At 53.5% G+C, this 24,792-nt stretch overlaps 11 protein-coding genes across 11 annotated transcripts; 6 read left to right on the top strand and 5 right to left on the bottom strand.

The window, feature by feature from the left end:
* Window positions 1–672: 672 nt before the first annotated feature.
* SNOG_06163 (hypothetical protein) lies at window positions 673–3,378 on the bottom strand (the record flags this gene model as incomplete). Its single annotated transcript, XM_001796493.1, has 3 exons — window positions 673–2,163; window positions 2,269–3,035; window positions 3,132–3,378. The coding sequence occupies 3 exons, from the start codon at window positions 3,376–3,378 to the stop codon at window positions 673–675; spliced, it is 2,505 nt and encodes an 834-aa protein (XP_001796545.1).
* Window positions 3,379–4,123: 745 nt separating this feature from the next.
* Window positions 4,124–4,407, bottom strand: SNOG_06162 (hypothetical protein; the record flags this gene model as incomplete). Its single annotated transcript, XM_001796492.1, has 2 exons — window positions 4,124–4,204; window positions 4,345–4,407. The coding sequence occupies 2 exons, from the start codon at window positions 4,405–4,407 to the stop codon at window positions 4,124–4,126; spliced, it is 144 nt and encodes a 47-aa protein (XP_001796544.1).
* A 567-nt stretch (window positions 4,408–4,974) lies between these two features.
* Window positions 4,975–8,214, top strand: SNOG_06161 (hypothetical protein; the record flags this gene model as incomplete). The annotated part of the gene is made up of 5 exons (XM_001796491.1): window positions 4,975–5,673; window positions 5,727–6,220; window positions 6,320–6,762; window positions 6,809–7,410; window positions 7,681–8,214. The coding sequence occupies 5 exons, from the start codon at window positions 4,975–4,977 to the stop codon at window positions 8,212–8,214; spliced, it is 2,772 nt and encodes a 923-aa protein (XP_001796543.1).
* An 869-nt stretch (window positions 8,215–9,083) lies between these two features.
* Window positions 9,084–11,197, bottom strand: SNOG_06160 (hypothetical protein; the record flags this gene model as incomplete). Its single annotated transcript, XM_001796490.1, has 5 exons — window positions 9,084–9,559; window positions 9,612–9,858; window positions 9,917–10,185; window positions 10,449–10,763; window positions 10,990–11,197. The coding sequence occupies 5 exons, from the start codon at window positions 11,195–11,197 to the stop codon at window positions 9,084–9,086; spliced, it is 1,515 nt and encodes a 504-aa protein (XP_001796542.1).
* A 659-nt stretch (window positions 11,198–11,856) lies between these two features.
* Window positions 11,857–12,073, top strand: SNOG_06159 (hypothetical protein; the record flags this gene model as incomplete). The annotated part of the gene is made up of 2 exons (XM_001796489.1): window positions 11,857–11,874; window positions 11,945–12,073. The coding sequence occupies 2 exons, from the start codon at window positions 11,857–11,859 to the stop codon at window positions 12,071–12,073; spliced, it is 147 nt and encodes a 48-aa protein (XP_001796541.1).
* Window positions 12,074–12,151: 78 nt separating this feature from the next.
* On the bottom strand, window positions 12,152–14,133 carry SNOG_06158 (hypothetical protein; the record flags this gene model as incomplete). Its single annotated transcript, XM_001796488.1, has 3 exons — window positions 12,152–12,647; window positions 12,831–13,637; window positions 13,688–14,133. 3 exons carry the CDS (start codon window positions 14,131–14,133, stop codon window positions 12,152–12,154), a joined length of 1,749 nt encoding a protein of 582 aa, XP_001796540.1.
* A 1,583-nt stretch (window positions 14,134–15,716) lies between these two features.
* SNOG_06156 (hypothetical protein) lies at window positions 15,717–17,094 on the top strand (the record flags this gene model as incomplete). The annotated part of the gene is made up of 3 exons (XM_001796487.1): window positions 15,717–16,503; window positions 16,639–16,731; window positions 16,841–17,094. The coding sequence occupies 3 exons, from the start codon at window positions 15,717–15,719 to the stop codon at window positions 17,092–17,094; spliced, it is 1,134 nt and encodes a 377-aa protein (XP_001796539.1).
* A 350-nt stretch (window positions 17,095–17,444) lies between these two features.
* On the top strand, window positions 17,445–17,979 carry SNOG_06155 (hypothetical protein; the record flags this gene model as incomplete). Its single annotated transcript, XM_001796486.1, has 3 exons — window positions 17,445–17,602; window positions 17,677–17,779; window positions 17,836–17,979. 3 exons carry the CDS (start codon window positions 17,445–17,447, stop codon window positions 17,977–17,979), a joined length of 405 nt encoding a protein of 134 aa, XP_001796538.1.
* A 38-nt stretch (window positions 17,980–18,017) lies between these two features.
* On the top strand, window positions 18,018–20,804 carry SNOG_06154 (hypothetical protein; the record flags this gene model as incomplete). The annotated part of the gene is made up of 1 exon (XM_001796485.1): window positions 18,018–20,804. The coding sequence occupies one exon, from the start codon at window positions 18,018–18,020 to the stop codon at window positions 20,802–20,804; it is 2,787 nt and encodes a 928-aa protein (XP_001796537.1).
* Window positions 20,805–21,354: 550 nt separating this feature from the next.
* SNOG_06153 (hypothetical protein) lies at window positions 21,355–23,583 on the top strand (the record flags this gene model as incomplete). Its single annotated transcript, XM_001796484.1, has 8 exons — window positions 21,355–21,462; window positions 21,520–21,546; window positions 21,615–21,975; window positions 22,090–22,837; window positions 22,893–23,050; window positions 23,077–23,190; window positions 23,238–23,435; window positions 23,489–23,583. 8 exons carry the CDS (start codon window positions 21,355–21,357, stop codon window positions 23,581–23,583), a joined length of 1,809 nt encoding a protein of 602 aa, XP_001796536.1.
* A 568-nt stretch (window positions 23,584–24,151) lies between these two features.
* On the bottom strand, window positions 24,152–24,525 carry SNOG_06152 (hypothetical protein; the record flags this gene model as incomplete). Its single annotated transcript, XM_001796483.1, has 2 exons — window positions 24,152–24,374; window positions 24,503–24,525. 2 exons carry the CDS (start codon window positions 24,523–24,525, stop codon window positions 24,152–24,154), a joined length of 246 nt encoding a protein of 81 aa, XP_001796535.1.
* Window positions 24,526–24,792: the final 267 nt, after the last annotated feature.

Genomic DNA, 24,792 nt, shown 5'->3' with positions numbered 1-24,792 from the left:
ACATCGATAGAATCCATAGTATCCGATCCGCACAAACCGTCTACAAGTCTGCGCGCTGTCCGGATCCCTGATGTGCCGTCACCCGCGCCTGCCGCTGTTGGGTGGAGAGTAAGCGCTACGCCGCGGCCAGGCTTATTGTCACGACGCGGGCCGGAGGCACATTTATTGAGTACGCATAAGCTGGTTAGGCAGCGGATTTTTGGCTGACGCAGAGGGAGAGATGACGGTAAGTGAGTAAGAAAAGAATGTGAGATGGACATTTTATGTTATGGTGTCTGTAATTGGACAGCGTACGAAGGAGACAGGGCTTGTAGAAGCCCTGTAGTTCCGTACCGTGAGTCGACATGTTTATTTTCGTGACATGAGAAATGAAGGATGATTACACTTGAGATGCTAAGTGCTGTCATACAGTGCTGCGAATCGTGAATTGACCGTAGTAGTTCATCGTATCATAGCAGCTCATACCGCTGGAATTCCATTGAGAAAATAATAAAGAACCGTTTATTTCGTTTCCTGTCCATGCTATGCATTCATTTTCCCATACCAACCAGTGCCCAATCGGAAATACACGCATAACAATGCGCCATGAATATGCCCTTGCGCTCCAACTGAAAAGACGTAATGATAGCGAAACTCCCCAAATGCCGCAGCCCTACGCAAGATACCCTTATTCTAGAACGAATCGCCAAAGAACTGACTCGCCATGATAATATCCTTATCGTTCTGGGCAAAGTCCCATCCAACAATCGTTGGGTCCTGGCTACAGCAGATGATCCTGCGAGCGTCAAATTGAAGCTTGAAGACGCGCGAATTGGTGCCCTGGTTGTTCAGCGGGCCAGCGAGGGGGTGCGGGTGGTGGTGATGATGTCCATGGTGGTGATGATGCGCTGCTGCGCCTTGTGGTGGTTGTGCAGCTGCTTGTGCAGGATGAGCAGCCGCTTGAGCAGCCGCTGCGGCTGCCGTGGTCACGTTTGTGGTAGCGGTTGTGACGTTGGCATTAGTGCCCTGCGCAACTTGCGAAGCTGCATGAAGCGCTTGTGCTTGTTGAGCGAGATTGTGTGCTGCCTGCGCTTGTGCCTGTGCCTGCTGGGCGAGGGCTTGGAAGTTGTTTTGAGGCGCAGCTTGTGCCGGTGGCGGGTTGTTCTGAGGTGGATTCTGGTTTGCTTGAGGAGCATTTGCCTGTGGGAGAACGGCGGGTCGTCTAGGTCGACCTCCTGCGTTCCTAACGGCTTCGTTTTGGTACAAGGTCTGTGCCTTTTCCCATGCTCCGTCAGGTCCGCGTTTCCAGATGATGACGGTCTCGTCGTAGGAACCGGAAACAATGCGGGCCCACTTGCTTCCACCTCCGCCAGGTGGAAGCTTTGCGCCATAGGCAAATATAGCCTTCGGATCTCTTGACCCTGCGTTCCGAGCTCGCCGCTGATTCTTGCTAAGAACATTTGAGACGAGACCCCTATTCTGCGCATCGAAAAAGTTCCGGTCGACCGCTCGTGCCTGTGCCTCAAGCTCCTCTTCATTGCCTGGAAGATCGCCGAACTGAGCCTGCACAGTACGAACGAGACTAGTGTGGCCCTGTAAACAGGCAACTTCGGCCCCCGTTGCTTGGTCGAATATGCGCACGGTTTCGTCCGAACTGCCACTGACGATCCTGCGGCCATCAAACTGCACACATGCAATACCCTTGCTGTGGCCCGAAAAGGTCCGTATGCAAGCACCTGTCCGTACATTCCATACTTTGACACTGCGGTCCCCCGATGCTGAAACTATGTTTCCACCCAGAATTTGGATAGCATTCACAGCCGCACCGTGACCTTCTAAAGTCATAATCAGACTGTACGGAAGCAATGGTTTCAGGTACAGATGTTGGCTCTCAACGTATTCTTGCATGTTGATGATGTATGAAGGAAACTTCGCTGCAGACTTTAGTGTCGATGAAGGATAGGTGTCATCAGTAGGCATGATCTCCGTGCGATTCCACACTTTGATCGTCTTGTCTTTCGAACAAGTGACCAAGTACCGGTCGTCGAACTTCAGATTCAAGACAGACTCGGAATGCGCCTTCTCAATCTCCTTGATGATACGCCCAGTAGAGAATCGCCAAAGAATGATTCTGCAGTCGGAGCCTCCGGAGATGATGACATCTTGCCCAGGTCGCTCATCAAACTGCAAACACAAGACCGAAGCTTCGTGGCCAGTGAGTGGTTGATGGATCAGGCGCTGGGTATCGAGATTCCAGACCCTTATGGTTCGATCTCTACTACCACTAACCAGGTACTTGCCCGAATACTGTATCGTATACACGCACTCAGTATGAGCTTCGTCCGGGTGGTTAGGATGTGGGAGCTGGAAATTGGAAAATCGTCCAGCGTTCCAGTTGTCTTCAAGTCGTCGCTTTTGCTTGTACAGATATTGCCAGTTGATTTTGGGTTCCGACCCAGGCAGTAATAATGATGGTTGTACTGGAACCCCCGAAAGATCGAAGTCAGCCGCGGATGAGCTCCCAGCAGTAATGAGTTTTCGCTCCTGTGTCTCAACGGACGAGTCGTTGTCGAAAGATAGGCCCTCCATCCGATCTTCTGCCCGAGCCGTGGGACTGTCGTCGGCCTCGACAAGTCCATGTTGCTCGCTCCAGGAGGAACTGCCGTCCGCAGATTCTGGTATGCTGTTTCCTGGTGGGCCATCGCCGAACAATTGTCGCTCTCGCGCACGCTTCTTGCTCGAAGGCTTATCGTACTCGACGTCTTCGGCGGCTCGTGGTCGCGTCTTGCGCTCCTTTTCCTTGCCCTCGACACGTCTCTGCTTTTGTTCCTCTTCGAATGCGCGCACTTGTGTAAAGTTGCTATTCCATCCCTCGAGACGGAATAATAGCTTCCACAGCGGGCTGTCTAAGACCCGGTTCCTCCATGCTCGGGAGAGCGTCGACGAGCGCAGCAAGGTCTCCGGGTTGAGATATGACAAGATTTGGAAGGTGATTTCGGGCGGGAGATGCAGTACGGGATCGAGGTGGAGCAACGGGTTCAGCTTTTGCACGATTTCTGATATCGATGAGGTTCGTAATGACCGTAGGATGGCATATGCAAATTCTAGGACACGTTAGTATGAAACACCAGAACCAACGTAGTGCTACCCACCACTTCGCTCGCCCTCGCTCAGGGCCATGACCCAGTCGGGCAGGGTGAATGGAGAGTCAGGCTGGATCCCATCGTCAGCCAGCCGCGAATCGCTCCTCATGACCATGTCGCTCCCACTTTGACTGCGTGTCTCCTCGGAGTAGCCTTCGTCGAATCTGTTTGCGCTCATCGAGGACGCGGGGCGGAAAGGATGCATGTACGGCGGCCCGGAGAACTGGGCAGCAGGGCTCCCAAGTGGGCCGGCCATGTTGGGTTGCGGCGGGGGAGATTTGGTGCGGAAGGGAGAGTTGTCGCAGGGCAGAGTTGTGGTTGCGGTATTCGGCGTGGAGAGGGAAAATTATATGGGGTTGATCATGGACTTTGGGGTGTTCGCCCTGTTGCCTGCGGGTCGCAAGTTCAGGTCATGTGGGTGATGGTGGCAGGGCGCGCGCAGAGAATGGGAGCGCGACAGGCAGTGCAAGTGATTCAAGCGATTAAATTGGCAGTGCGCAGAGTCTGGACAGGTCGCAGTGGTGACGTGACTGAGCCTCGAGATTGAGATTCGAGAAGCATGTGGTGGTCGTCCCTTCCGCCTAAAGATCGTCGTCCGAGCGCCCGATGTGGACCCCAGCTCACGACACCACCCATCTGTCACTAGCCGTAGCTGACAGGGCTAAAACAGACAGGACATGTGTGGAGAGCAGACGTCGGTACTGTACACCTGCATGTCTTTGTACCCCTCAGAGCCTTCACCAGTCAGTGTGGTGTTGATTGAAACAAGTGAAATCTTTGCATGTGCACGTCTGGGCGGGCTCGAGGTTTCATGCGTCGCAACGGCACGCTGCCCGCTAGGTATATTGCCCACCTTATGGCATATTGTCGGCAGCAGTCAGCCAGCTATTGCAAGCTTAAAAATGGTCGAACGTGTTCAAAGTCACTAGCAAAGGGGAATTGTGGCTCGCATGAACTCATGCCGGAGGAACGCATATTATGAAGCCAGAACACGGCGACCATCAGATACCTCGTCGGAGCTCGTCCTGCAAGCGCCGTTGATCAGACGACCTCGGCTGCTCCATCGCGGCGGCCAATACATACTGCTCGATGGGGTGCTGCGAGGCGTGGCGCGTAGATGGGCGCCGCAGCGCTGACGATGCAAGGAGCGGTGAAGTCGTTGGCCAAGGTACTGCATATCGCGAGGTGATGGAGGGCGAGGTTGATTGTGATGTCCACGGACCGTGCTGCGCGCACGGCGATCGCAGCCGAAGTCGGGACTGCAGAAGGCGAATAGACGTTGCATCGTGACATGAGGGAGGTCACGGGAGGCGCAGAGGCTCTCGAGTAGCTGTCAGGCAAACCTACTGGGTGGTGAAGAGCTGTAGTGAGCGGCAGACAGCGCAGGCCCACGCGCCGTCCCTCTCGGACCGCGTCGGTGCAGCACCGCAGCGTGAAGGGAAGGGCAGCATTGAACGGCGGCCCTGGAGAGACGGCTAAACGTCAGGCATTAAGGCTGGAGGACGGTCACGTGATGCAGCCCGACGATGGGCTTGGATGAAACGCAGCGCCCCTATTGAGGCTCAGAGCGCCCGCTGAAGCGCTCTTGCAACTGCAACCACACTGTCGCCGTCGCCCATCTCGCAGCCAGCTCCAGGCTCCAGCACGTAGCATAACACCACCCGCCCGCTGCGCCATCGTGCATCGTGCATCTTGCATCTGTCTGCAGGCTCCGACGCGTGCATAATCTGGCTTGGCCCGCCCGCGAGGTACCGTGGACCGTGACCGTGACTGCTGGTGGAGACCCTGCCTAGCGATTAGCGCTTGGACTCGCTCTTGCCTATCCTGCACTGCAAGGAGATGAAGAACTAGCATGGAAGGAGGATTGGCTTTCCACTCGGGCTTGGGGCGCGCTCACACTTCTCACCAGGTCGTCTCCCAGTCCGCCGCCCACGCCCACGCCGCCGCTGCCCACAACCGCATCGCCAGCACCACCGGGCCGCCCGCCCTCATGTCCCACCAGAGCTACCAGAGCCACCAGAGCCAGTACTCGAGCTACTCGCACAGCAGCGCCCGCGACACCCAAAGCACCCAGGCCACCTCGACGAGCACGCTGTTCGGGGGCCAGCCGCCGCCCACCTTCGCCAGCAGCACCCCCGTCAATGGCGGCCCCGTCGAGGCGAGCGACAATGTCCTCAACAAGCGCGCCGACAAGGACACCTCGCTGTTCCAGCGCTGTCTGCAGCTGCAGATGCGCCTGCGCCTGATCCCCGGCTTCAAGGAGTGGATGGCCGAGGAGGAGGACAAGGCCGACGACGATGCAGACCCCGTGACGCTGCTGTGGAGGACCTTCCGGAGGGGCTATCCGCTGATGGAGCTGTACAACGCCCTCGAGCCCCGCACCCTGCTGAGCATCCCCAACTCCAAGACGGACGAGAAGAGCCTGAAGAAGAACGAGAAGATGGCCACCTACCGCTTCATCCAGAGCTGCGTCGGCGAGCTCGGCATCCCCCAGGAGAGCTGCTTCATCCTCGGCGACCTGTACGGCGACGACACGACTGGCTTCGTGAAGGTGAGACCCCCCCGCTGTGCGACCCCCCGCTCGGGCCCAGGCTAATGAGACAGGTCACCAACGTCGTCAACCGCGTGCTGGACTCGCTTGTTGCCATGGGCAAAATCGACGCCGCCCAGGCCTCCATTGGCGACCTTGCCTCCACCACCAAGCGCACCCAGCGCGAGCACATCATCGACGAGCTCGTCAAGACGGAGCGCACCTACGTGCAGCACCTGGAGCTGCTGCAGGAGTTCAAGAAGCTCGTCGAGGAAAAGGGCGTCATCAGCGGCGACCAGGTGCACGACATCTTCCTGAACCTCAATGCCCTGCTCGACTTCCAGCGCCGCTTCCTCATCCGCGTCGAGCAGACCAACGCCCAGCCGCCCGAGGAGCAGAACTGGGGTAATCTATTTGTGCTCTACAAGGAGGCCTTCAAGGTCTACGAGCCCTACATTGCGAACCAGAAGAAATGCGAGCAGATTGCCATGCGCGAGTTTGAGAAACTCAAGGAGACGGGAGGATCACCCGAGATGCGCCAGATGGTCGAATCTCCGACGCTGCTCACGTCGTTCCTTCTGAAACCGTTTCAACGGCTGACCAAATACCCACTTCTGCTTTCGGTATGAGACGCGCACCCACGTGCTTCAGATATAGTGCTAATTAGCGGACAGCAATTGCGCGACAAGGGTGACCTGGACGAGGGGCGCCGCGACGACATCTCCCGCGGCATCGAAGCGGCATCTTCCGTCCTCGCGGGCACCAATGATGCCATCGCCCGCGAAGAGCGCGTCGAGGCTGTAGAGGAGCTCAAGACGCTTGTCGAGGACTGGAAAGGCCACCGAATCGAAGGCTTTGGCGATCTGCTCCTCTATGGACAGTACACAGTGCTCAAGGGCGAGAGCATGTCCTCGAAGAATGAGGAGCGCGAGTACAAGATCTACCTATTCGAAATGATTCTGCTCTGCTGCAAAGAGATCAATGTCAACAAGCCCAAGAACAAAATGTCTACGAGGACACTCGTTACCAAAGACGGAAAGCCGAAGCTGCAGCTCAAGGGCCGCATCTTCATGCAGAACGTCACCGAAACCATCTCTCTACAAAAACCAGGTAAGTTCAGAGGCTAGATATGCAGTCACAAAATCTGACAATACAGGATCGTACACATGCCAAATATTCTGGAAAGGCGACCCTGGCATCGAGAACTTTATCATCCGCTTCCCGACCGAGGCAGAAATGAAGCAGTGGGCGACTCAGGTCGACATGCAGCGACGTGTATGGAAGGACCAGGCGCGAGCAAGCGCAAGCACGACTGCCTCAAAACCATCAGATACCCAATTTGCATACATGCGCGACCAAGTCCTGGAGAATCCCTACCGCGAGGATGAGGCAGACGACGACGAGGAAGATGTCGACCCACTTACCGTCTACCCAAGAGATAGTTATAGGAATATGCAGAACAGCTCAGCGGCATCCATACGGTCCCGATCGACGACTGGCGAAAGCGAAGCACCGCCCCGCTTCCCCATGGGCAGTGCCGGCCCACCACTGAGCTTGCGCACTCAGCAACTGCAATCTGGTGGCAATCAGGAGTCTTACTTTTCGCCCACGGCCGAGACGCCCATGTCAACCTACTCCAATGCCAGGACAAGCTCAGCTTCTGCGGGTACTTTCCCCTTTCCACGGCAGCAACCGCCAAACAGCTATAATCATGAAGAGAACAACCGTTACACAGCGCCTGCACAGACCCGGAATGGCGCAAGAGAAGGATCAGCTCAATACGCACCAGCGCGCAGTCGACCTTCGCTTCCACCCCAAGCCATGTCTTCTCAGGGCCGGTTGAGGGCGGCTAGTAGCCCCGATATAAATTCAAATCTGAATCCAAACGGCAGGAGATCGAATGGACCACAGCCACCAGTGCCCGAAGTACCACCTTTCCCGACACATTACGCCTACAATGCCGCAATCATAAATAGGAGCCAGAACAATTCGCCGGCCAACCAACCGCCTCCACGAGCTGCCACCCAGTCCCCAGCGATCCAGCGAGATCGCCTTATCCAGCAACGCACCGCGGCTGAGCTAGCTAACACCGACTACCACGGAGCACCGCAACTACGAGCTCAAAACTACGCACCGTCTCTGCCCCGCACAATGACCCCGGCGTCTTCTTTCGAGCGAAGTCAGGGCACATTGACTCCAGCATCCATGGATTCTAGGAATATGTCGCCACCACTATCGCAACAGGACTCGAATATACCCACACAATTGAAGGTCAAGGTGCACTGCCCCTCGGCTGGCAGTACGATGGTTTTGGTCGTCAGCACAAACATTAGCTTCCAATCACTAAAAGACCGAATCGATGCGAAGCTTCAGCGGTCAACGTCAGTCTCGTTGGGCTCTGGACAAGTCAAGCTCAAATATCTCGACAGCGAAAACACGTATGTCAGCATACAATGCGACGATGACGTGCAAGAAGCTTTTGAAAACTGGAAAGAGCAGCAACGAGACATGAACCCCGGCGGCGGCCAGATTGGTGAAATTGAACTTTTCTGTCAACGATGAAGGATGCGTTGCATTTTGCGCGTCTGGGACATATGGGCATGGGTACCGGCGTTTATTATACTTGTTTTGGGCGACAATATATCGGGGCACCTCATGTCTTCTTCTTATTTCGAGCAAGCATCCCCCCGGAGCGAATGGCAGGCTCGCTGCTTTCTACGATTTGCGAGAGAGATATCATCTATGGAAAGGGCGCGAGTCACTTGGGCAAAGTCCGAGCAGATGTGCAGAACCATATTTATTCTTATCTACCTAGCCCTTTGCTGTACGAGGCGGGGCATTTAGTTAGCTTGTATAAGCTTGATTGGGCAGTTGGGGGGGCTTTTTTTGTGCCGGTGGATAAGATTTTGTTCTTTTCTTCAATAAGAAAGATTATAGGGGGAATGGGATGATTGATGATGGAATGAATATCTATGCTATACTCTACTTTGTTGTGAATATTTGTGTGAAAATATGAAGTTGGTATCGACATTTATGTTGAAGCACTAAATGCTTGTACTGTGATTGCCTAGCATGGATTCTCAGACCTCGCCTGCTTCACCTCTTCTTTATGGCAAAGCAAATTGTGGGGACCGCGGCGTCCGTTCCAATCTTCCCTTCGTGGCGACCTATGTGTGGTAGATTCGCGGCAAAGGTTATCTATTACGCACATGGGAATGGTGTGCGGTTCGTAACGATGAGAACAATAGCAAGACAGACTTATAAAGTAGTCTCTCCGCCAGGAAAGTCTACGATGTTCCCGACCAACACTGGTCAATAGTAGAACCAGAGAGTCGAAAGGATTGCAGCCAACATCCACATCCACACGAGGTATGTTTGATCACTGAAACACAGCTGTTCAACTGCACATGGAGAACACATACTTCCCCGGTTCACTCCTTCTCCCCAGCAACAAGCCCCTCATCCCGCCCCCGATGCAGCGTCGTGGCAACCTGTCCCGTCAACAAATGATCCACATCCGGCAGCAACAAACTACACACAATCGCGACGCCCGAGAACGCAATATTGCTCAGAAACACCGTGCGATATGCGTCGGCATTGGCTTGCTTGTACGCGCTGCTGCCCGCTGCGATGATCTCGGGCGTAACACCTGGGATTGCGGCGAAGGCTGTGGGCCCCAGCGCGAATGCGGAGATGAACGAGGGGATGGAGGTTGATGGCAGACCCGCAGCGAGCAGCGCGGGAGGGACTTGCGAGGCGATTGTGGTGGTGAGCCGGTTGGAGAGGATCACGGTGTAGACTGTGGCGGCGATGGAGGAGATGAGGAAGCGGATGGAACCTGCTACGCCTGAGGCGGTGCCGAGTGCGAACTGGTCTTTTGCGGCGAGTGTGACGATTGTTATGGCAGCTTTAGTGGTGTCAGGTTGCACAACGGTCAGAGGGAAATGGGACAGACGTACCGCCTTCAGTCCAGCCGACGAAGAAGACGCCAAAGGACAGGAGGGTTGCGGCGCGCGACATGGTGCCGACGCCGCATGTTGCCATGCTGCCGAAGCATATCGCGCCCAAGGTGATGCCGACGACACATTGCCATTTGAGATGCCCGATTTTCTTGCCGGAGAAGCCGCCGACAATTTGGCCTAGGGTGATGCAGAGGCCGACAAGGGAGGATAGCCAGGCGGAGTTCATGGCGCCGCCGTCGGAGTACTGAATTCCACTGTTAGTTCCATCTTATATCAAGATGGATTGTAAGGGAATGACTTACCAGCACCGCAACCATACTCGGCCACACAATGGCGAAGGCGTAGTACACGCTCGCCCCCAAGCCCGTCAGTACGACTGAAGCATTCCATGAATAGTTACTGAAGATATGCATCGGCACCAACGGCTCTTTCAAATCCACGTAGCACTCGTACAGGACGAAACACACCAGTGCAACCAATCCCGCTACAATCGTCCCAATCACGTATCCCGAGGACCAAGCATACACGCTCCCGCCCCAGTTCAATCCCATCATGAACACCAGCAGACCACCTGTATACAGCGCCGTACCAGTGTAGTCGAAGTCCTTGATATATCTCAGCACACTCGCGTCCCGACCATGTTTCATGCTAAACGTGTCGAACAGTTAGAGAGACCAGGACTCTGAGACAGCTTGCTAGGGATTCACACTCACGAGAACGTAGGCGGGTGGTAGAAGAGAATCCAACACGCGCAACTAGACGCTTGAATCCCAATGAGCACGTAATAACACCCTCTCCACCCAACCCCCGGCCAATACTCGATAAAACTCGTACTTATCACCGGCGCCACGCCGCTCCCGGGAATACAAAACAGATAACAGAATGCATTGCCCGCGAGGCGGTATTTCATCGGTACGAGTTCGCCCATGACGTAGAAATATGAAAGTTGCGTGGCGGCCGCGATGCCCATGATTGTTGTACCGACGATCAAGGCGGGGATGGATTGCGCTGTCGCGCAGATTATGGCGCCGAGCACGCCGAGCATGGAGCCAGTGACGAAGACCCAGCGGCGCCCGAAGATGTCGGAAATGCGGCCGATTATGGTGAGGGTTACGGCGGAAGTGAGGGTGTAGGAGAGGGCGACCCAGACTATGTTTGGATCCTGGGGAGGAGGTTAGTGAGACGCAAAAAGGCGGGAGGTCATGAAGTGGGAATTGGGGAGGGGTTGGTTTGAGGATAGACAGAGAGAGCTTACGGGCCCGATGTCTGCGTTGATTAGAGGGAGGATTGGAGCTGCGTAACCAAAAGCAGCTAAAAGAGCAATTCGTGTTAGTGTGGCTTCGATACTTTGCAAATCTCGATCAAGAATACATACCAACACCTGCCATCAGTCCAAGGCCGATTGCTGCCATCGTGCCGACGAAGAACTTTGATGTGAAGTATCCTGGTGGCGGAGAGCTTTCGTCAAGCTCGAGGTTTGCGCCGACGGCATCGTCGTGGTGTTGTTTCTCAGTATCGCTCATTGTTGGAGAGGATACTCTGACGGTTTCGATGCGCTCTGTGTATGGGTCGGATTTCTCCATGATGGCAGTGAAGAGACTGTCACTGTCAAGTTTCCAAGTTCGATCGGTGCTCTTAAGGATAATAAAGTCTTTGGCCGGGAATTGAAGGGCGAGTGAGCGTCTACCCACTTAGCAAATTTAGCTCAAACGGGCGACGTGCAGTACAAGTACGACCTTGAAATGAACACAGTAGCTCTTTCTTTTTTGCTCCACAGTAGGACAAATACACCATACTTTGTATAACCATCGTATGCGCATGTCACGGGAGATCAGCAACGCTGCATCCTAGTCTCTGGTAGCCTTTTTCCGGATTGCGGGGTCCCCACGTTCTCCCCAGGTTACCTACATCGTGTGCCTGCATCCAGTCTTTGGGGGCCCGAGAATGGGGTTGATGACAGGTCCGAGTCATTCTGAAGTCTGTGGCGTCTGGGGCACGAACATGTGGAGGAGGCGCTAGTGCTAAGCAGGGTGCGGAAAAAGACACGCTGAGGAGGAAGAAGGAACCCGGGGCTGACTGGTGAAAATAAAACGAAATGCGACAAAAGCAAAGGGCATAGACTGTTTGCATCGCTTTTTGTGCTGCGCCTTTATATTTGACGTCTAGCTCTATGATGCTTAATCTGTAGTGTGGAGGTGTGCTTCTGATATGCTTACTGCATCCGTGTCCGATTTAGACAACCATGGCGCCACTGAAATGTGTCGCAGAAGAAAATATTGACAAAAGAAACAATCGCAATGTGGTATCTTCGCATCCGGAACGCCGAAAAGAGGCCAAAGCCAGCCGCAAATGCTATCGATCCAATCGTCTCCCTGCCGTATACCATTGCCACGAAGGGCCCGAGATCCTTGTGCAAGGAGCACCCTTATGACCTCAACGCCTCTTATGTCCATGCTTGAAGAAGATAAAATACTGCGAAAACGTGCCGGACAGCACATCGAAAAGGACGATATTGTGCATGGCGTGAGCAGGCGTTATCATCCTGTCTTATCACTCTGCACAGAGCTAATCATCTCAGACCCACTTGTTCCAGATCTCTTCTCTGGCGAAACGGCACTGCGACTGCGGCTAAGTATAAGCTTGCCCGCCAAACCTGTGGATGATCGAGTGGTCGAGACCACAGTGTTGTTGCTGGCGTTCCAGACCTCCTCTCTGGCTTTGCGCTGCTGAATGTGCTGAAGCGTCTTCTTAAGCGCAGCGTATAGATGCGTGTTGTCGCTCAAATCAAGATCGACCCAGAATGAATAGATTGACAGATGGTTCCGGTTTACATCCTTGAAACGCTTCAGGATGTACTGACGTGCTGATGTTTCAGGATCCTCTTCGCTGGGTACGTAGTCCGAGAAGAAGGTTTCGAGTGGGGAGAATGGAAGCTTCTCTCGAAAGCGGGTAAAGTTGTTGAGAAGCAAGATGATCGATGAATTTGCGAACTTTTTCTGAAGCTGCCCAGAGTTCAAAGTTCGCGAAGTCCTTCTAGGAGCTGGGATTCTGTGGATTGCCCAAGATAAGGCTTGTCGTAGCGTGAGACGTCGATGGTACACACGAGCGATGTCGCGCCATCAAGCTGATGATGCCAGCGCTTGCGAAAGTTGCCCGAAAAGTAGTGTCTAGGTAAAACATTAGTATATATCAAGTCTACCCGATGTGATTACGCACCCAGAGACATTGAACAGGTGGATATCGAGCTCGTCCCAATTGAAGCGCAGCTCTTTGATGCCACCAAGCGATTGGTTAAGACGCATCATGTCTGCCTCGGTGGGCAGGTAATCATCGTCAGCTATCCTTTCTATCTCTTGGGCAAAGTAGGGTGAATATTGAGGAAAGTCAATCTCGAAATTCTGAACAAAGAGCTTGGAGAACTCTGAACATGTCCATATGGTCTGAACGGCTTCGACAGCTTCCGGACTTATTGTGGGCAGAGTCACTGTCTCCACCTCATGCAGCAGTATCGCAAAGTGCTGATTGAGATTGCTCGGAAGGCTGATGCCGGTATCCTTTAGCAGGTCGATGATGGCATGCATAAGCAGGCGGACAGTTGAGCGTACGGCGTAGACGTATTTCCTGCGCTCTTCGACAGGGTAATATCCTTCCGCATACAGCACTTTCATCTGATTCATGATCAGTTCCTTGCCACTGTCACGGTCACCCATCATGACCAGCTTGGTCTCTCGGCGCAGAGTGGTGGCGTCTTGTTGCAACGCTCGATCTATCGCATCGGAGCGTGTGTTCGCAGCGGCGATTTCGTAGTCCTCCTCCGTGGGCTCGTGTACCGGCTCTTTGCGCATCAGCTTCACGTAGTACAGATATCTGAACCATTGAATCATGGCTGATGCTTGCGTCAAGACCCTCATGCATCCTCCGTCGACCTTCCAAGAGCGGGTTAGGACCTTGAGCTGGTTGGCATCACGTGATCGAATCTGGCGCGACTTGTAAAGCAGTATCTTGCGCTGCGCCATTGCATGACTGTCGGAGTTAGGATTCGTGACTTCGTGGCGGAAGACCTCAAGGCTCACCATTTACAGGCAGCTAGCAGTAGTGTAACAGCTTCAGTCTGTCCTTGCGCAACTTTCCGCAAGCGCTCCATGGACCGGCTACCAACAGCATACTTCACTCGGGTCGCATAATCGAGAGGGACATGATCCGGTTGCTTGAGGTTCTTGACCAAGGCGTCCAAGTGCCGCATCAGCATACCGCACGAGGTCATCAGGACGTCCAGGTCGGAGAGCAATTGAGGATGCATATCTGATAGCGCATGACTGAGCCAGTCGTGCATATTTGCAAGGTTCGATTTGAGAGCGGTCAATTGCGCGATGAGATTGATGGAGTTTCCGTTGTTGTCTTTCAAGCGGTTGTGTATCTGCCGTAGGCCATCGATGCTGTCGCGCAGTCGCTTCATGTTTGTCGCGACTGCGCTCTGGAGCGCATACACGACCTTCTCGTTGGGCTGCGCGTCACCCATTGCAAATATTCGAGCCGCAATGCGACGCGACGGTGAACGTTCAGGGTCGTGTGAGAGTGCTTGAGCGAGGAACGGGCTACTTACTGTAAGGAGAGCCAGTATTAGTGCTGCCGCCAGTAGGGCCGGCGCGGGAGAGTTGCCGACGCTTCCAACCTCAGATCCCGGTTGTTGCAGGCTTGTAAGCAGATCAGCACCGAAAGTTGCGACCGTCTCGGGCACTTAGCAGCATACCCATGTCAAATTGGCGTGGCTGTGCCTGGTGAAGCGCGGCCCTAACAGCCACTGCTGTGGTGAACAGATAGTCTAAGACTGTGATGAGAGTGAATTGAAATGACAGGTGACGATCTCTCGCATCCTCGAATCCCGACACGTGCTTGGGTTGTGACCTCGGGCGGGAGCTTCCAGGTGATCGTGCACGTGCTGAGAACCCTGGAGCGTGCGCAAGGGGCGGAGCGACGACGGCGGCAACCTTCTTGGAAGACAGAACAACAACAAGTGATGACTGGCCGCCCCTCTCGCTGACTGTTTTGATGCATGCATCTATGACTAGTCATGCTTGACAGAGCCGCATTCCATTCTAACATCCAGCGTTTCTGACTCCTTGCCACCGATAGGGCTAGTGTTGTGGCTGGTGCGACGCCACAGCGCAAATCTTCTGTCGTCATGGTCGAAGAGTCACCCAAATATCGGTCTGCCATCAACTCGTCCACTACATCTACTAAACATGGGTAGACCTCCCAAGAGCCATGGAAATCAAACAACAGCTTCAAACACTATTTACTCATTCTAAGCGTTGAGGTGACCGACCGACACATGGTATGGCCACTCTCCACACCTTACCCAATGAGATCCTCTCATTGGTGACCAGCCATCTCGAGCATCCTCAAGATGTGCTTAATCTTTCTGTGGCAAGCCGACGCTTGTCAGAGTTTGCAAAGCTTGATGGCTGGAAAGCCTATCTAAAAGGCCGATTCAGGCTTGGTGGGCTGGACCCCGATGCTCGGAATGCGGTCCATGGCCTGACTACTCTGTATCGCAATTGGGGTCGCAAAGGCTTTATTGCGAAATACTTGGAGCCTTCAGTGCTGACTACGAGTATCAACACATGGCAAAAGATCAAGTGGCGAGGTCCGCGGGGCCAGACTATGGGTTACCAGCCCAGCATTGACAGCTATGAAGAAACGTTCGGGGCGTGGGATTCGCGCAGAGAGTTCCTGTCATGGTCTGCCGGCACACAGATCATCATGAGAGTCAAAGAGTCAGGGAAGTCTGCAACAGCCGCACGAGAAGATCAAGCTTCTGTGGAGGACTCTACACGAACTCTCGATGCTTTCGGTCATGACAGTACGTGGTGGACGTACAAGATACCGGACAGCTTTGAAGGACGGGATGACATAACCAGTATGAAGCTTCTGCGGCCACACCAACGCAGTGAGGATTTCGAGCAACTTGTCTTCGGGACAGCTTCGGGTCACTTGTCGCTGTTGAGCTGGAACGCGCAGCATGGAGAAACTCGGGAACAAAGATACGATACTGGGACGAGAGCCGTGGGATCGGTGACTCTATCCCCGTCGGACAGACCAATGTTGGCTGCAAGTCTCGGTGATACAGCCTTGGCCCTGTACCCGATCAGACACAGCTCTACAACCCAAGAACTTGTCGAGCCACTTGCGGAAACTGTACCGATCCCGCCAGGCGCTAAAGGACGAATCTGGTCATGCGAGTTTCTGTCCAAGGATAGGGTAGCTGTTGGACTGGGTCCGTCCAACGAGCCTATTCACATTTACGATGTCACACCTAATGGCTTCTTGTCTCAACCTCTTCGCACCTTCAACTTGGAGTCCAAGTCTTGGGTGGAATCGCAACCGGATAACAATGCATCACGCAACACATCTGTCTACCCCATACTACCAGTCCATGGTACGGCGCAGTGCGGCTCCGATGCGGGCAATGTATTCCTCTCTGGAGGCTATGACGGCATTACTCGGCTGCACGACGTGCGCTCGCCGCGTAGCTTCGAGACCATGTTCTGGGACCCAACGAACGACTCTTCCGTTTACTCACTTGCCATGCAAGGCCTTGAGCGGATCGTAGTTGGTGTTTCGATGCACAGCATGATCAAAGTCTTCGACTTGCGGCTGGCAGGATCACATGCGTACCAGTCTTTCTCTCTATCGTCGAAGCCAAAGCCAAAGCCAAAGACGCAAGCTCCGAATCATGACTACTACAACGCGATCGTCAGGAATGCGAAAGATCCCTCAAGTACGGTCTCTGGTGGTTGGAACTTGTATCTCAATCCACGTATTCGTCCAAGGCGCGATGCTTACCGAGAAGACTACTCGCGGGGCGGACAAGACTCGCCAGTCTACAGTCTGTCTATACCCTCTTCCACGTCGCCCAACTTGTATGCAGGTCTCGAGGGCACAGTGCAAAGCCTAACATTCCATTCCATAGCAGACCCGCATCCTGACCCTTTGCTGTCACATTCCACAACCCGGTTTGCAGCTTCCGGCACGGTCGACATCCAGTCCTCGTACGATCCACGAGGTGATGCACTTAACCTGGGTATGTACGAGCAGGGCACGGAAGAAGGACTAGGTATGCAATTGTTGGTTCAAGGCGATGTGACTTCGAGTGTGGTCCAGGACAGGGAGCGCAAGGATGCAGGAATGATAAGAAGCCTGGACGAGCGGTGGAAGGATCTTAGGAACGAGGGTGATCGCTGGGCAAGAGGGGAATTACCGCCGCAAATCCAAGCTCAAGGTCAAAATCAAGGACGCGGTCGTGGACGTGGGCATAATCGCGGCCGCGGAAGAGGTGGTAGAGGGAGAGGTCGTGGCACTGGTGGTCCACGAGGTGGAAGCACATAGTCCAACGCAGGATATCCGACTCAATTGCCTTTGTTATCCAGCTCCCAGCGTCATCGAAGAGGAACCGAAGATGCTTGTGGCTTTTGACTGAGCGGCCCAGCCAGTACCCATGTTTTTTTGGCACTTATCGCGCGAACTCACCGGAACGTCAATAGTACTAAGACCGAATCGAGAACATTTTCAGCTATCCTAGACACTTGCTGGGACGAATTTTGGTTTGCTGAGTTGGTCTCACCACGAGGATTACACGCGTTAATTAGGCCAGGCACGTATCTGCCAATCGAGCAGTTCCCAATCTTCAAATGGTGCACGGGCCCTCTGGTGGTGACATATCGATTCCTCCCCCGCCTTTTGCTGCTCTCTGCGCTTGCACCTTCCATTCAACCACATTGAATGCCTTCCTTTTGTGTTTGAATTCCTCGTACCTCCTCATCACGAATCATGGCCTGCGGTTCTGCATGTTGCGCCTCGCCCAAAGCCACTTCTGTTGTCATGCGCTCACTGCCCCTGCCAGTACTCAACACCGATGCAGGTAGCTCTGCTACTCCTTGCAAAGAAGAAAAGTCCTGCCAACCAGAGTTGAACACTATGGCGGACAAGTGCCACACTGGCACAGCCAGAGGCTGCTCAAAGAAGGACGACTGTTGCTCTTCCAAGACTGACCAACGTCGAGTCCCAAGACCTTGACCCTCCCAACTGCTGCGAGGGAAAACAGTCTCCTTGCTGTAACTCTTCCTGTATTGACCGACTTGCGCTCCGCGCGTGTGCTGCTCAGAGTCAGTGATCATCTTCTTGTGCTCTGCAATCCGCCACTGACTCCTGCATTATACAGTCAACAAGACAAGCAGTGCACCTACAGATTGCACCCGCGGAAATGGCAGAACGCCGTGTCAACGACATGCTCGCAGCGCCCGGGATCAATATCAGTCCAGATTGGAAGCGCTTGGCTGCATTTGTCGTGCATTACTCGCTCTAGGCCAAGAGTCCTGCTGCGCGCCACCGCGACAATCTCCAATGGAGAAGAGACGCTCCAGCTCTCGTCTTTCAGTCACCTCTTGCGCGTCTGCCAACTCTTGCTGTGCACCTAAGACAAGCACAAGTGGATCTATCGCAAAGCAGCACCCCAAATCTATCAAAACATGCTGCACTGCCAAAGCTGCCTCGTGCGTCGAAGCTTGCTCGGATGAGAAAATGTTTGAAGAAACCACTATTTCAACTTGTGCCGATGTCTCTCGCGTCGACAAACCGTCCTCGCCCACAGCCTGCGTCGATGCCTGCTGCAGTCAGGAGAAGGGGCTGATACAAAAGACAAGTGAGGTTGAAGTCGATGCAACGCGCGCCGCCGACCTCGAGGCGGGCATTTCCGGAAAGGAGCATGTGATCCTCAGTCTTTCGGGTATGACATGCACTGGTTGCGAAACCAAATTATCCCGCACGCTAGCAACACTTCCCGCGATCACGAGACTGAAGACTAGCCTGGTACTTTCACGTGCGGAATTTGACCTCGATGTAGGCACTACTTCCGCCGTTGAGGTCATAAAACACCTTGAGAGGACAACTGAGTTCAAGTGTGAGCGTGTTACGAATCAAGGCTCCAGCCTCGATCTTATTTACCACGGTGATCCGATCGATGCAGTCAAGAACGACTGGCCAGAAGGCGTTACCGAAGTGAAGATTGTGGATCGAAAGACTATCCGGGTCGACTTCGACGCGAAGATTGTCGGTGCGCGAGATCTTGTTGAAAAGGGCTGGCCTACACCTTTGCCACTCGCTCCTCCCCGCGCTGATCCAACCTTGGAAGCTGGCTCAAGGCATGTTCGCCAAGTTGGTTATATGACTCTTTTGTCAATCGTGTTGACCATTCCCGTCCTTGTTCTTTCGTGGGCTCCACTTCCGGATAAGAAAAGGAAAGAGATCGTGTTTGGCTCAATATCTCTTGCTTTTGCCACTATTATCCAAATGGTGGTTGCTGGGCCTTTCTATCCTAAAGCCCTCAAGGCTTTGGTTTTCTCGAGAGTAATCGAGATGGATTTGCTCATTGTGCTGAGCACGAGCGTGGCCTACATATTCTCGGTCGTAGCATTCGGCTATCTCGTTGCGCACAAACCATTGTCGACCGGCGAGTTTTTCGAAACCAGCACGTTACTAGTTACACTCATCATGGTCGGCCGGTATGTTGCTGCATTAGCGCGCCAGAAAGCTGTTGAATCAATCTCGACTCGCTCGCTGCAAAGCTCGACGGCTACCATCATGGACCAGGGAGTGGAAAAGGAGATTGACTCAAGGCTGCTCCAGTATGGCGATGTTTTCCGAGTTTCTCCTGATTCGAAGATACCAACCGACGGGACCGTCATTTTGGGGTCCTCTGAGGTTGATGAATCTATGCTCACTGGTGAATCCCGGCCTATCGCGAAGTTTGAGGGCTCTCCTGTCATTGCAGGATCAATTAATGGATCTGGAGTCCTAACCATTCGGCTCACTCGAATTCCCGGCGATAATACCATTAGCACGATTGCTAGAATGGTAGACGAAGCAAAGCTGTCTAAGCCCAAAATCCAGGAGATTGCCGACCAGATAGCAAGCTATTTTGTGCCTGTAGTCATCGCTATCACCATCGCCGTCTTCTGTATCTGGGTTGCTATTGGCATCACCGTTCAGAACAAGTCCCGATCTGAAGCTACCATTCAGGCCATTACATATGCAATCACCGTGCTGATTGTTTCTTGTCCTTGCGCTATTGGTCTCGCTGTTCCAATGGTTATCGTTGTTGCAACAGGAGTCGCCGCTGAGAGAGGCGTTATTTTCAAATCTGCCGATGCCATCGAGGTAGCATACAAGACTAGTCATGTCGTGTTTGACAAGACTGGAACCTTGACTAGAGGCAAGCTCACCATCGCTCAAGAGAATTACCCCAGCGCTCATCCCGACACGAAGGCTCTGCTGTTGGGCCTTATTACAGGCAGTAAGCATCCGGTGTCCGTTGCCGTGGCAAATCACCTTGAAACGGACGGTGTCACAGCAGCCACAGCAGTCGACCCTAAGAGTCTAGTTGGCAAAGGTGTTGAGGGCACTTTTGCAGGTCGCACTCTTCGCGCTGGCAATTCCAGATGGCTCAATCTCTCGAACGACCTTCTTGTTCAGTCTGTTCTTTCCCAGGGCTATACAGCGTTTTGCTTCACAGTGGAAGGTTCTCTCGCTGCCGTATTTGGACTTGAGGACTCTCTACGAGAGGACGCTCTCTCCACCATCAATAAGCTACATCAAGACGGGATTTCTGTCCATGTCCTATCTGGCGACGATGACGGTGCCGTCCGAACAGTCGCATCTCAACTCGATATCCCTGATTCCAACGTTCGATCTCGCTGCACCCCGGCAGACAAGCAAACTTACATCAAGAACCTCATCGCTACCTCTGACCCTCGCAGTTCAGGGAAGAAAGCTAATCAGCCCGTCGTCATGTTCTGCGGCGATGGGACTAATGATGCTATTGCTCTTGCGCAGGCCACCATTGGCGTACACATGAACGAAGGCACCGACGTTGCCAAATCTGCCGCAGATGTCGTTCTTATGCGTCCAAGCTTGTCCGGCATCCTCACCGCCATCAATGTCAGTCGGAAGTCGATCCACCGGATCGCTTTCAACTTTGGCTGGAGCTTTGTGTATAATGTGTTTGCTATCCTACTTGCTGCCGGCGCGTTTGTGCATGCGCGTATTCCACCAGAGTTTGCGGGGCTAGGTGAGTTGGTCAGTGTCCTACCAGTTGTTGCAGCAGGCATACTACTCAAGTGGGCCAAGGTTTAGAGTAGTGACTAGTGTATTGGCGTTAGAAGATCAGGGATCTTAGCTTTTTGAACAATAACAAAATATAGTCTACTTCAGAGACTGAATATATGCCGCATCGAGATTGATGGACTCTGTTAGTTTGGCTTGAGGAGCCTTTTCAGCGTCCAAATCTCCACGGTCTTGCGTCGGAACACTAGCAACGTAATACGCATCGAGCGCTGACTGGGATTGCGCCGTCAGTACATCTCCAGCGCCGGGCGCACGCAGTGGCGTATGCTGGTACGCGTGCTCGTGCCCGTGCGTCTTGAACATTGAAAGCCTCGTCGGCCTCTGGTCGGGACGCGCTCGGCCGCTACCATCTGCCATTGGCTGCCTTCCACCGAAGCATATTCAGCTTCCGCGGCCCAACGATCTCCACACCCCAGATCAATCGACCCTCCAACAAACATCCCCGATATTCCTCACGTCAGCGTCCTCCTTTTTTTCGTCCCCATCCTGTTGTTCGCATACATATCATGTAACTGCATCGACACTCCACCGCAACCAGCACTCATAAGCTCTTGCAACGATGGGTCTCGGCATCCTCTCTGACCATGCACTCGAACACGTCCCTGGCACCGCGCAGGTACTCGAAGGCGAGCTGCGGAGGGAAGTTGAAAGAAATGCAGGAAGTATGGTAGGGAGGTCCGGTTTAAAGTACGACAAAACTGGGAAAATACTGCTTGTTCCGCAGCCCAGTGATGACCCGAACGATCCGCTTGTACGTCTAAACGTCCAGTTTCGAACAAAGCCTAGGTAAGAGCACAAGGTTGACTGATACTTTCACAGAACTGGTCCCTCCGTCGCCGCGACATGATTCTCCTTCTTCTGTCCCTTATATCAGTCATCGCAAGCACCCTCTCTCCCATCCTCGCCGCCAACACTGTCTCCCTCGCCATCTACTTCGGTCGCGACTTAACCGACATGGCTCTATTAACCGGCTACCACCTCTTGGGTGTCGGAGTCGCGGGCTTTCTTTTCGTGCCGTCAGCCCGTATCTGGGGAAAACGACATGTGTATCTTCTAGGCAATGTGTTGGTCGTGGTGAGTTGTGCGTGGGGTGGCGCGGTAGGAAATCATTATGCTGGATTTCTGTGGGCAAGGGTGTTTCAAGGCGTGGGGCTAGCGCCATTTGAGGCGCTTGTTAATGGTGAGTTTTAAGGGCAGGATTGGAGGGCTCTGTGTTTGAGTTGAGGGGATGCTAACATTTTGTGTAGGTACGTTGAGTATTTCCTATTCCGTGTATGCTTGAGACGATGCTCAGATTCCTCTGTCATTGGAGCGATAGCCAAATCCTGCTCCGCTGGGACGAATTCAGGCATCGTCGCAAAGCGTGGATATCTCCGAATCCTACTTCAAGCTCGCACTAACTTCGTACCTCGACCTATAGCTAGTGTTGGCGATATGTATCACGTCCACGAGCGGGGAGTCCGCATGGCGCTGTCAAATTTCTGCGTCTTCGGAGGCGCATTCCTTACGCCAGTCTTGGTAGGAGTGATTGCAGATCGAATGGGGTACCAGTGGACGTTCTATTTTGTCGCCATATTCGCGGGGATCATGCTACCGCTGGTCATACTTTTCGTCCCGGAAACGGCGTTCAGGAGGGAAGAGAAATTTGACATCGACACTATGGGGAACTTGGTGGTTTTGGATGGAGAAGAAATGAAAATCCTGGGGAATAGAGGTTCGAGTATTACATCAGCTGAACACGACGCAGCTGGAAATACGGTTGAGAAGGGAGCAGGGAATCCTCCGGACCAGCAGCTGGTGGGCGATCCGCCACGCAAAGCTACTTTTCTCGAAAGTATAAAGCCGTTCAATGGGCGGAAAACAGATGAGCGGTATCTGCACCTCCTTCTGCGTCCGTTCTCCCTGTTCTTACATCCGGGTATACTATGGGCTTGTCTTATTCAGGGCACTCTAATCGGCTTCACGGTCCTTATCGGTGTTGTGCTTGCAGCAATTATGCTTGGCCCACCACTTTGGTTCGGAGAGGTGGAAACAGGATACATGTAAGCTTCCTCCCACCCCGTCTTCCCAGTCTTTCACAACCCTAACCCCGCGAAGGTATACAGGTGCCTTCATCGGTGGAATCCTCGGCTTCGCCCTCACCGGCCTGATTAGCGACTGGTCCGCCAACCTTCTCACGCGCCTTAACAACGGCGTATACGAACCCGAGTTCCGCATGGTGCTCGTGATCCCACAACTCATACTGGGTTGCGCTGGTATCTACGGCTTACGGCTGGACCAGCGCAGATGCGGGGACGTACGGGTGGTTCTGGCCCTGATTTCTTCTTCGCGCTCGTAGTTATGGGTATGGTGTGTGGTGCTGTTGCCAGTTCGCTATACATTGTTGATGCGCATCGTAAGTCCCCGAGATCATGTCACGCTTTGAGATGCTGACGTGTACAGGCGGCATGTCCATCGAAGGTTTCACGTGCCTCATCGTTTTCAAGAATGTGTTCTCCTTTGGCCTGACATTCAAAGGCTTCGACTGGATAGTTGATGCTGGACGGCGGAGTGGGCAAGGTGGGGGTGGGGGGATCAAGGACCTTTTTGTCGCCGTTGGGAGTGTGCAGGTCGCCATTTGCGCGTTAACGATTCCGATGTGTAAGTTTCAGAGAGAATGGCGACGTGAAGACATCAGCTAACACGTTTGATAGATATTTTTGGCAAGAAAAACCGAAGTTTCTTTCACCGCCATAATGTTTTCTTTGCGGTAACGGATTGGGTTGCGGATAAACTGACATTTTGGTAAGGGGTTGCCAAAAGGCTATTGCTGGAGATTTATTACTGTAGACTTCGACCCCTACACTATCGCTTATTACGCTTATTCCTATATTTAATTGTTGTCGGAGCGAAAGCATCCATCGCCGCCATGTGGATACCTCATGGTCCGCATCGATCCTACTTCGGTTAGACTTGTATCATCTTTGTATGTAGCTTCATAGCACCTCCCTTTGAGGAAACACATCGATTAATTCACTATCACTGAACATGTTGCATTCATAGGTGCTTGTTATTACACTTCGGCACTAGTACCGCAGGCCTACTAGCAATTGTAACTACCCTCATGCAGCACTACGTCAGATGATGGGAAGCTTGGCACCACTATTACGAAGGATAAATAGAATACATTAATTATGTGTTTACACGAAAAAAATTCAAAGACGTAGGAGTTAACTACAGACAAGCCAGGCCGCGTCTTCGATGTGACGAATCGATTTCCCAGGAAGATTTTCTGGAGCGGCGACTCGGGAAGCATTCTGGTCCACGACGCGTCGGGTGCATGGCCGGGATTACTGTTTGAAACATCGGGCGCTCTCCTACAAAGCAGCGAGCAATCCAAAGATGGCAACACCAAGACCGACTCCAGCGCCTGCAGTCTGGAAGGGCGCTGCTCCGGCAGTGCTGGCAGCCGCCGGTGCTGAAGTGCGGGAGGCGCTTCCTGAAGCAGTGACAGAGGCGCTGCCAGTTGCTGTGACAGTGGAGTTGCCTGCAGAAGGCGCCGCGCTGCCAGAGGGAGCCGCACTGCCAGAAGGAGCCGCGCTGCCAGATGGGCACGTGGGTTGGGTGTTAACGTTGACATTCTGAAGCTTGCAAAGTTGGACGGCGAACTGAGTAGTTGCTGTGATACTTGTTAGCTGACACAGGATGCAAAATTGCAAGCAACATACCAGCAATTTCCGCCTGCGAGCATGTAGCAAACACACAGCAAGACACAGTCTCGATTGTCTTGCTACCGCAAATGCATGCAATGTCGGCAACACCACAGCTGCCCAAGTTGCCACCGAAGCATGTTTGCTGCGTCTTGATAAGCTATCATTCGCCAGGAGCCGTTGTCAATTACTCACAGCACATTTCGGGATCTGATCAAGAAAAACTTTGGGCAATAGCAGTGGAGCTGAGAGCAGCGACGGCGCCTAATGATGGAGAAACGCATATTGGCAAATTTTGTTAATGGAAA

The sequence above is a fragment of the Parastagonospora nodorum genome (assembly GCF_000146915.1).
Source record: "Parastagonospora nodorum SN15 chromosome Unknown scaffold_9, whole genome shotgun sequence".
Classification (NCBI taxonomy): Eukaryota; Fungi; Ascomycota; class Dothideomycetes; order Pleosporales; family Phaeosphaeriaceae; genus Parastagonospora; species Parastagonospora nodorum.
This window is presented reverse-complemented; position numbering and strand designations above follow the sequence as displayed.